The 10,628-nt window shown below is 34.3% G+C and overlaps 1 protein-coding gene across 1 annotated transcript; it reads right to left on the minus strand.

Moving 5' to 3' along the window:
• Positions 1-1,993: 1,993 nt before the first annotated feature.
• On the minus strand, positions 1,994-5,346 carry LOC117920109 (putative pentatricopeptide repeat-containing protein At5g06400, mitochondrial). Its single transcript, XM_034837467.1, has one exon. It carries the CDS (start codon positions 5,237-5,239, stop codon positions 2,093-2,095), a length of 3,147 nt encoding a protein of 1,048 aa, XP_034693358.1. The 5' UTR covers positions 5,240-5,346; the 3' UTR covers positions 1,994-2,092.
• Positions 5,347-10,628: the final 5,282 nt, after the last annotated feature.

Here is a 10,628-nt window from a genome sequence, read left to right on the forward strand (position 1 = left end):
TTCCAGCTAACATAGCACCAGACTATGATATAACATTTGCTTTTTGTATGTGTGGAAACTGGTAGCATCTTTATGTAGAATCGTTGGATACCAGTAGATTCCATGTGAAACTAGAGAAACCTAAAGCAGATCTCTTAGACTGATGAGCCAACCGAATAATATCAGAAAGGTTTGAAGGTTATGGTGCAGAAGTTCTTTCTCTGGTCATTGGAGCCTGGAATGATATAAACCACCATCTATGCTCAAGGATTTAGTAATGTTTTCAAATTTGGATTAGTCATTGAATAAACAAAGTTACCAGTTCACGGTTCACTGGTCAGATCGACAGTTGATGACGTCATAAATATATATTTTATATATTATTAAATTTTAAAAAATTAAAATAATAAATTATATCTAAATTTTGGCAACATTTATTTTATTTGTTGAGTTTTTTTACAACTTTTTTTACTTGTAACCAGTCGGTGGTCTCAGTCTGATTTGGTTTAAAACCATGGGATTTAGTGACAAGGATGGAGAGGAAATAGCAAACTACAAAAAGTACACGGCACAACTATATAGGATAATAGAATATCTAGTAAAAAATACTTCAGTTGTTTGGTAAGGTTGTCAAAATTTCTTTTAAATCTTTAAAGAAATATTCGACGTGATTTTTAGAAAATTATTATCTTAATTGATGATGTTTTTTAAAAAAGTTCTCATTATCATAAACACATTTTTAGTAGTTAAATATTAAATGATTTCTCCATAAAGTGTTAGACAACGGGAATCGAAGGACTAAATAAAACTGATGACTGACAAGAATCCAAGAGTTATATGAAACTACCAATAGTGACAAGAACTCGGAGGCAATGAAGCAGTGGATAACAAGAATTTTGAGGCTAAATGAAACTAAATTGGAACAAAAATTCAGAGGCCAATTATTGTATATGATACGAATTCAAAGATTTAAAAGCGTTATAAAACCTGTCTTGGAGTAAATCCTAATCGAAGCACTTTTATATATAAAAGTTACCTGTTTTGGAGTAACTCAAATCAAAGCACTTCTATATGGAATGTTTTTATCAACCATGCTTTCATTTAAAGTCAATTGTATTTAAATATAAACTAAAAAAACAGATTTTGATAATACTTTTTAAAATACATTATATAGTACAAAAGTGTTTTTTTTAAAAATAATCATCTATATTGTGATATCAAAAATCGGATAGAGAACAAAGTTCATGATATTATATATTCCTCTTAATTATATAGACACGTTTTAAAACTGTGAGAGTTTCTTTGGGTTTAGAACAGACAATATCTACACGATTGAGTACAAATTATTATAAATAGTATCAGAACCGATCTTCGATCCCAATGTGAGAGCTTGCTTGGTTTTGTAAGGGTATTTTTCTATTTGATCCCGTAATTTTATAAGACACAATAAGGACGTTGTGTCTATATGAGGGGTTGTTTGTGATATCTCACATTAAATAAGGAGAAAGTTTTTGATGTTATGTAACTATAGGTTTCTCTTAATTATGTAGACACGTTTTAAAGTTGTAAGGGTCCCTTTGGGTTTAGAGTAGATAATATCTACCATGTTGGATGTGAGTCGTTACATATATGATTGGAATCACTTCACTTCTAATTCGAGAATTTAGTGAACCCTCATTCTAGCGCGGAAATCCTAGTGGATGGTTTAAGCCTTGGGTGCAAGACTTCCATTCACTTTCAGCTCTCATTCCTTTTCAATGTAGAAGCAGACTGCCCAAGCAATCTTCCTACAAAAATTGCCCCAAAACCTGATCACAAGCCATTCTCTTAAGCATGGGCATTGGAAATGGACTAGTAAACACTAATGGCAAAACTTTTGGAGTAACAAAGAGATTGAAAGTTGGTGAATAACAACATTTTCTTATTGATACCATTATCATTATCTGTATTGTGCATATTTGAACTCTGAAGCCCGTTCGTAAACATTACCAATTCAATAGAAAAGTCTATCAAATAATGAGAGAATAAACTTCAGATCATGATATTAAAGAGAAAAATATCAGATGCTTCCAATGTTACATATATACAAGAAAAATAATGGATGGAACCTATGTTAAAGCTTCCGTTTACTTTTGAGAGCTAATTTCTTTTGTAAAACAATGTTAGCTAAACTGTGTTTACCTTCTCTATTTAGCCCAAACATCACTGTTCGAAAGTTGATGGTACTGGGAATAATCCCACTGTCCAACATCTCAGATAGAAGCTGCAGGGCCTCTTCTGATTTACCTACCTTACAGAGGCAACTAATGAACATGGAATAAGTCTTGAAATCTGGAAATGGTCCTTTAAGTTGTAGAAGGCCGAAGACATTCCGAGCATCAACGAAGTTCCCCATGTCCATATGCCCACGGATCAATGCAGAATAGGTAACAATTGTTGGTTCACAACCCTCCTCTTTCATTTTCTGGAAAGTTTCCAATGCTTTTCTCATCTGTTTTTCCTTAAAGAAATGAACTATCAAGGATGTATAAACATGGACGGTTGGATGAATACCAATCTGTTTCATGGAATCCACCTTTTCCAGGGCCTCTTTTAACCTTCCTCTACGAAGTAGTCCATGAACTAGGCTTCCATAAATATATTGATCCAGTGTAACTCGCTCTGCCCCAACCTCATCTACCAATGCTAAAGCTTCTTCCAACCTTCCTGCTCGACAAAGAGCCCTAATGTACAAGGAATAACTAAGTGGAATTGTGAAACCAAGTTTACATAGAGCTTCTGTGCATCGTCTAGCATCCAAAAGCTTTCCAACTTCACATAAACATTTAAGATAACTTTCAACCAATTCTTTGTCAGGAACATACCCTGCACGAATCATTTCCAGGAATGTTTTGATGGCTTCATCTACCTTCCTACCTTTTCTCCCACAAAGACATATGATCAAGTACTTGTATGTGCTGCCATTTGGTTTACAGTCATTAGCTTTCATCTCTGCAAAATTCCTCAAAGCAATCTCTGTCAAGCCTGCTCGACCATACTGCATTATCATGATTGTCCATGTATCTGGTGTTACTGGGTGACCTTTTCTTCTCATTTCAAAAAAGAGGTTCCTCATGCTTCTAAAATTTTTGCTACATCCTGAGATTTTTATTCCCATGTTGTAAGTCTCTGTGGTGTGGCTATAACCATCTCTCTTTCCTACCCAGGAGAAAAAAAGTAATGCAGCATGACCATGCAGACTGCAACTACGCAAAATCTCCACAACAAGTTGTGATGTGAACTGAACAGTGCATTTCTCCAAAGCTTCTTCAATTAGGCACCAGTCCATTGAGGTTGACAAAATCCTACAAATTTCTTGCAGGTCCTGTTCATTATAAGTCTTTGGAAGGTGCTCTACCAGATGAAGATCCATCCTTCCTGACTCCAATTGATTAAAGTTGAAGTCCAAATTATGCAGTTGTCTCTTGGGGACAATACTACCAGATGCCTCGTGTTCTTGAGGGTAAAATTTACATGTCCTCTGCATCTGCATTACTTTTTTTACCATCTCTGTTTCTCCTTTCTTCTCCAAATAAGATATTACCCAATTGAATACCTCATCTCCAATAATTATCTTGGATGCCTGCATTTCATTCAGAACCTTGATAACCTCATCTGTCCTTGAAATTTTACAGAGCTCCTTAATGAACACTGAATAAGATTTCCAAGTAGCTCTGATGCCCCTCTCCTGCATACTATTGAACACTTTCCATGCTTCAAATATATGATTTTGACGAACATGACCTGCAACCATAGCTGTGATCGCCACACTATCCGGTTCAACTCCTCTTTCCAACATCTCATCATATAGCTTGCAGCCTTTCTGATACTCATTCAATCTGAAGAGATGCTGCATCAGCTCAGTGTATGTGGAAATTGTAGGTAAATAGCCGGATTCTGTCATGGTCTGAAGCACATCAAATGCCTTAGGAATATCATTTCTCCTCAAGTATCCACTGATAATAATCCCATAAACCTTAGCATCAACAACTTTTCTTTTCTTCATTATATCAACAATTTCTGCTGCATCAGTAATCCTGTCAGCCCTACACAGTCCTTTCACCAATGTCTCAAAATCATTAGGCTCAAGAGTTAAATTTTTATCATTTAGATCACGAATCAATTCTAAGGCTTCTCTTATTCTCCCTGCAATACAAAAGCTCTTCAGCATGCCCGAAAAAACATCCCGTTCAGGAATCTGAGAACGCCTAATCATGTCATCTGCAACCAATTGAACCCCAGCAATATCTCCAGATCCTGCTAGGCAAGTAAGTAGCAGTTCGTACAAACTCATATCTAATCCCATTTCCTTTTGGACCATCTCCTTGTAAAACTCCAAAGCAATGTCGGCTTTCTGAGCATTACAAAGTGAACGTATCAAAATCATGTAAGCTGCCACATCAGGTTCACAACCAGATTTCCACATCTTCTCAAGGATCAATAGGGCTTTGCCAATTAACTTTGCCTTCCCATAATGTGAGATAAGAATGGTCCACGTCTTAATATCCCTTTCACACCCTTTCTCCTCCATTTCCCCAATCAACTTCTCAACCAAACCGAACTCTTTTGCTTCGCCAGCTATGTACAACATTGTATTATAAGTCCTAGTTGTATGACAACCTCCATTCCGGAACTTCACCCAATTAAAGAATCTCAAAGCCAAATGCGGCACTTTAAAGCACCTCTTCAATACTTTCTCCACAACCTCTGAATCAAATACAAAACCCGACTTTTCCAATCTCTCCTCCATCGAACCAGTACCAATATCAGCCCGTACAATCTTTGTAATCTCGTCAACCATGGGGCTCACATCATTTCCGCCCGAATGCCCCGTCTGGGTATCCTCCAAAACTGATAAATTAACCATTTCTCGCGCATCATCCTCAGCAATTCCACAAACACCTTGAGTGCACGATCTGTATTCTGCACTAATCTCACCTACACTCAACTGGGTTCCTTTGGATGCTGAAAACCCAGCTGGGTTTCTACCGATTGTGACAGTTTCAGCTCCTAAAATCTCAGCTATTTCATTGAAGAGCGAACCAACGCTTTGGTCTTCAGATTCTGTTTGACTTTTGTTGTGACCGTTCTTGGACGGGTGAAGCTTAGATAACTTAGAACGTGATGAAAGAAGACAACTTTGGGATTTTCTGATTGATAAGTAAAAAAGATTATTGGTGGAGCTTGATTTTAAGGATCCGAGCCTGGACAAATACCTCATTCTTTCCACACTTTTACTCTCTGTTTGGGTATCGAGAAGCTGAAGAAAAGACGATGAAATATAGAATACGAGGCATCTAATAGAACAAGAAGTTATAAAGGAGGATCTCCCCAAGGAACCGAAGGCTTGTTTTTCGGTGTCTCAAGAGGAAAAAAATTCAAAATTTATTACCTCTGGTATGCTTGAAGTGGGATGACGGATTGGGATTTTTTATTTTATTTTTTTAATTTTATAAAAAAATAAAAATCTGTTATTATTTAATAATATAAACTAATAAAAATCTAATTGTATTTTAATAATATAAACTTTTTTAAAATGTGAAGATTTTTTTTCCTTTAAAAAAATGTAGAATTATTTATTTATTTATTTTTATGAAAATATGAAAATTCATTAGTATTTTATTAAGATAAACTATTTTAAAAAGTAAGGATTTTTTTTTAATATAAAAAATATTTTTTTTAAAATTTTTTATGAAGATATAATTGAAATATATTTGTTTTTTAAGAAAATAAATTCATTTTTGAAGACTAAATTTATATATAAAAATAATTTATTAAGATATAAAATTAAAGTTGTAAATATGGGAAATAATTAAAAAGGGAAAAATTATTATCTATATTAAAAAAATAAATTCATGACCTGTTTGGGTGTAAAAAAATTGCCACAAAAAGCTATGCAATGCCAATGATTCGATTTTTCTTGTCTTTGAATAAATCACTGATGCTTTTCTTTTTAAATCTAATGTATTTGTATCGTGATCCCATTTATTTGTACCCCGGGTCTAATTTGTTTTTACATTGTCTCACTTCATTGATTATTATAAAAAATAATTTATTAAGATATAAAATTAAAGTGATAAATATGGGAAATAATTTAAAAAGGAAAAGAATTATGATACTGTAATAAAAAAAATAAATTCATGACTGTAGACCCCTGTTAAGGTGAGGGCCCGAGGGAGAATTGAGAGGGGTTTTCCTTCATCTTTTCATTGCATTTTTTGGAGAGTTTTGGGGGTGGGGTGGGGGGGCCTTCTCTAGGCATAGGATGTGCAGCTGCAGGCCGGTAGTTGAGCAGGCCATGCTGCTGATGCGATGAACAGGGTGAGGAGGAAGAGGACAGAAAGGAGCTAAGGGGAAAAAGGAAAAGAGAGGGGAAAAAGGAGCTACAGGGGAGGAGAAACGCAACAATCTCCTTGCTCATTTCAGCTGGAGGGGAGCCTTTCAGGTGTGTTTTATGGACCACATACTCATTTGCAGTTGTTTTCTTTGATATTGTTGTGGCTGCGTTATCAATAATATGTGCCTTGTTCTTCATATGAAATTTATTTAAGAGCGATCCGATTCCTTTTTATCTCTCCGTTGGATGCCTGAGGCATATCTTTGGATCCTGTTTCAACCTGGTTTTCCCACCTGTACGTGAACCTTCTAACTTCAATATAAGATGAGGCTCATGTATTTGGATACTCTGTTTTTGTGTTGGCTCCTTTGCTATTGATGTTCTGTTTTTTTTTATGGTCGTGCATACCCATTATGTCCAACACCACTCCCGTCTCACATCTTTCATTCCTGCCACTATCCATTCCATGTATTCCCTACCCGTTTATTGCTAACTTTCCCATGCACATGAAGCCTCACGTGCGCATGCCAGCCTTGCTCATTCAAATACCCATTAAGCTCACTGTTCATGTTCTCATTCCACCTTAACACCACACCCATATCCGTCTACACCATTCCTACCCATATATATGTCCCCTAAACCCACCATCTTTAACCCATTCCCTACACTAGCACGGTACTCGGCATTGCACCCCTACTTACATCTTCATCTCATTGCCAACATTGGTACTGATGGAGGCGACACTCCCATCTCTACTGCTGCTCCAGCTGTTGGTGGTGCTTCCGCTGCTGCCGCCGCCCGTATAGTTGAGGAGAAGAAGGAACACGTGGATGCACCGGGAAGGGGACGCGCGTCGGCTGCTGTTCTCTGGCAGCTGTTCCAACATGGTGGCGTCGCCGCTGCCGCCGCAATTTTGTGATGGAGATAGGTTTTGGGCTTACCTATGTTGGTTTTTGGTTTTGGGCTTGCTTATGAAGGCTTTGGTTTTGATAAGTTGGAGCCCAAGCCCAAGCTTGCTGATGGAAGGCCCCATTGCTCCTTATGCTAGTCACTCTCATGGCCCAAGTCCATGATGAGTGAGCCCATTTAGCTACTTCATGTCCTAACAAGTTTTAAGTCATTAATTTTAATAAATTATTAGCTTATTCATGCATTGTCATTTTACTTTATTTTATTTTATTTTTATCTTCACCAATTTAGTTAGCTCAAACTTAAAGACAAATTATTAATTATATTTTTATTTCAAAATTTATACTATTCAATTTCACTAGCTTAAACATTATGATTACTAATTATTATTATTATTTCGTATGAAGAAATTTATCACCTTTTAAAAATCTCATTCGCTAAAACTTAATTCTAATCCTTCAAACACTCCATATTTTTAATTTAATTTTTCAATCCTAATTTAATCTCTCACTAATTCGTTTAAATCTTATTTTCATCAACTAGAATTACTATCCTATATTCATCTATCTACCTAGTTTAATCCTTCAAAAATCCCCAATCCTAATTTAATCTCTCACTAATTTGTTTAAATCTTATTTTCATCAATTAGAATTATTATCACATATTTATCTAGTTATTTAAAGTTTAATCCTTCAAAAATTCCATGTTTTAATTTAATCTTTCAAATCCTAAAAACTCTACAATTCAACTCAATCTTATTTTCATCACTTAGAGTTACAATCTCGTATTTATTTAGTTATTTAAAGTCTAATCCTTCGAACATTCCATATTTTAATTTAATTTTCCAATCCTAAAAATTCTACAATTCGTTTAAATTTCATTTTTATCAATTAGGACCATCATCCCATATTTATTTAAAGTCCGATCTTTCAAAAGCCTCAATTTAACTTTCAACCTTAGAAATTCTATTATTCTCCTAAATGTTATATTCGTTAACTAGAATTCTTATCCCCTGTGTGTTTTTTTTTATTCATTTAAGGTCCAACTCTTCAAAAACCTAATGCCCTGACTTAATTTTCAAACCCCTAAAAACTCCACTATTCCATTTATTCGGTTTAAATGATTATTTTCGTTAATTAGTATTATCATCCCATACGAGTTTACTAATTCAAAATCCAATCCTTCAGAAACCTAATGTCCTAACTTAATTTTCAAACCCTTAAAAATTCCATTATTCCTTTTATTCGGTTTAAATGATTATTTTCGTTAATTAGTGTTATCATCCTATATTAGTTTATTTATCCAAAATCCGATCCTTTAAAAAGATCCAATGTCATAATTTAATTCTCAATCCTAAAATCCCACTATTTGTCTAAATGTTATTTTCTTTAATTAGAATTAGTATCCCATATTCATTTACTTATTTAAAGTCTAATCCTTCGAAAATCTCATGCCTTAATTTAATTCTTCAATAATTAGTTCAAATCTCATTTTTCATCCATTAGAATTATTTCTCTCATATTTATCTAGCTATTTAAAATCTAACCTTTCAAGGAAATCCCATAATTTAATTCCTTAATAATTAGTTCAAATCTCATTTTCATCCATTAGAATTATTTCTCTCATATTTATCTAGCTATTTAAAATCTAACCTTTCAAGGAAATCCTATAATTTAATTCCTCAATAATTAGTTCAAATCTCATTTTCATCCATCAGAATTATTTATCTCATATTTATCTAGCTATCTAAAGTCTAAATTCTTCAAGGAAACCATGTCTTAATTTAATTCTTCAATAATTAGTTCAAATCTCATTTTCATCCATTAGAGTTATTATCCCATATTCTTCTAATTTTTTTTGTATAGTCTGAATCTTCAAAGACCTCGTGTTCTAATTTAACCTTCAATCTTAGAAATTCCATTACTCGCCAAAAATGTTATTTTTGTTAATTAATATTCTTATCCCCTATCTATTTATTTATTTAAAGTCCAACTCTTCAAGAATTCAACGTCCTAATGCAATTTTCAATCTTAAGAATTCCACTACTCATTTTCTATTCGTTTAAAATATTGTTTCCGTTAAGTAGCATTATTATCTCATATTATCTATTTATTCTAATCGTTAAAGTTTAGTTCGTTAGAACCCTGCCCCCAAGTCTAATTTCCAACCTCAAAAGCTCCACCATCCAAATATCGCCGTTTAATGATTATTCTCGTTATTAATGTTATCTCATCCACTTACTTATCCAGTTATACACATACCAAAGATCTCATCTTCAAATAAATTATTAAGTTTTCAAACTCTAAATTCACATCTTCGAATCTCTAAAACTCCATCTTTCGCAATTATTTATCCAATCTTTATTATTTCACCATCGTTGTTATTCCATTTCTTTTACTTACTCACTCATCCCCCCATTTAAAATCTCGAACTCTCAAATCGCTTTCAAGTTTTCAATCTTGTTCAAATTTAATTCCTAAAAATTCATATTCTCACTTTTAGTTTCTGAAAGTTTGATCTTCAAATGAACTCCAAAACTCCAAATCTTCTAGTGATCTTCGAGATTCTGATTTTTCAATTAAATCTCAAAAGTCTAATTTTCTCTCAAATAGTTTTAATTCCGCTCTGGTTTTCAAACGATCTTCCACTCCTCTTGATTGTAATAAGCGTGAACGAATTTTTCATAATTACAGAATAATGGAATCTGTACATTAAGTCATGCTAAATAAACGGGCTTTGGTGGGGGCCCAACATGGATGACTTTATGATTGATTGACTGACTGCTTGCTTTGATTATCATGCATAATTGATTTATCCTACTCTCTGACATACATGCGATTATTCCCAAATTGCGAACTAACCCCCTCTATTGATAGCGCATGGCGGCTTGTTGCCCAGGTATGTACCCATTTTCCCTTTAATCGTTGTCTATGCATGTCTCGACTCTTATGTGTGCATGATCATTCAGGATATTCATTGATTTACTCGTAAATTGTCATGTCAGCTTCATTTTATTAATAGAGACCCGACTTTAGGGACTTAGAGGGGTGCTATGGTCTTTTACCGTACCTTCTTGATAAGTAACCTGACCCTCGAGCCCGATCCGGTTTTTCGTAGATCACCTTTCCCAAAATAAGGAGTCGCACTTAGGTTTTTCTTTCTTATTTTGTTTACCCTTTCAAAAATAAAACAAAAATAAGTGGCAACTCCAAGTCATTTTCTTAATCAATAAAAATCACTTTTAAAATTAAAATCGAGCTCGCCATCGAGTGGGAAACGCATGAGCCGAAATGCCCACAATGACCTATTTGGGTGTAAAAATCATTGGAAAAAGCTATAATAAATCATAACTACATGATCTTTG

This window comes from Vitis riparia, chromosome 8 (assembly GCF_004353265.1).
Source record: "Vitis riparia cultivar Riparia Gloire de Montpellier isolate 1030 chromosome 8, EGFV_Vit.rip_1.0, whole genome shotgun sequence".
Lineage (NCBI taxonomy): Eukaryota > Viridiplantae > Streptophyta > Magnoliopsida > Vitales > Vitaceae > Vitis > Vitis riparia.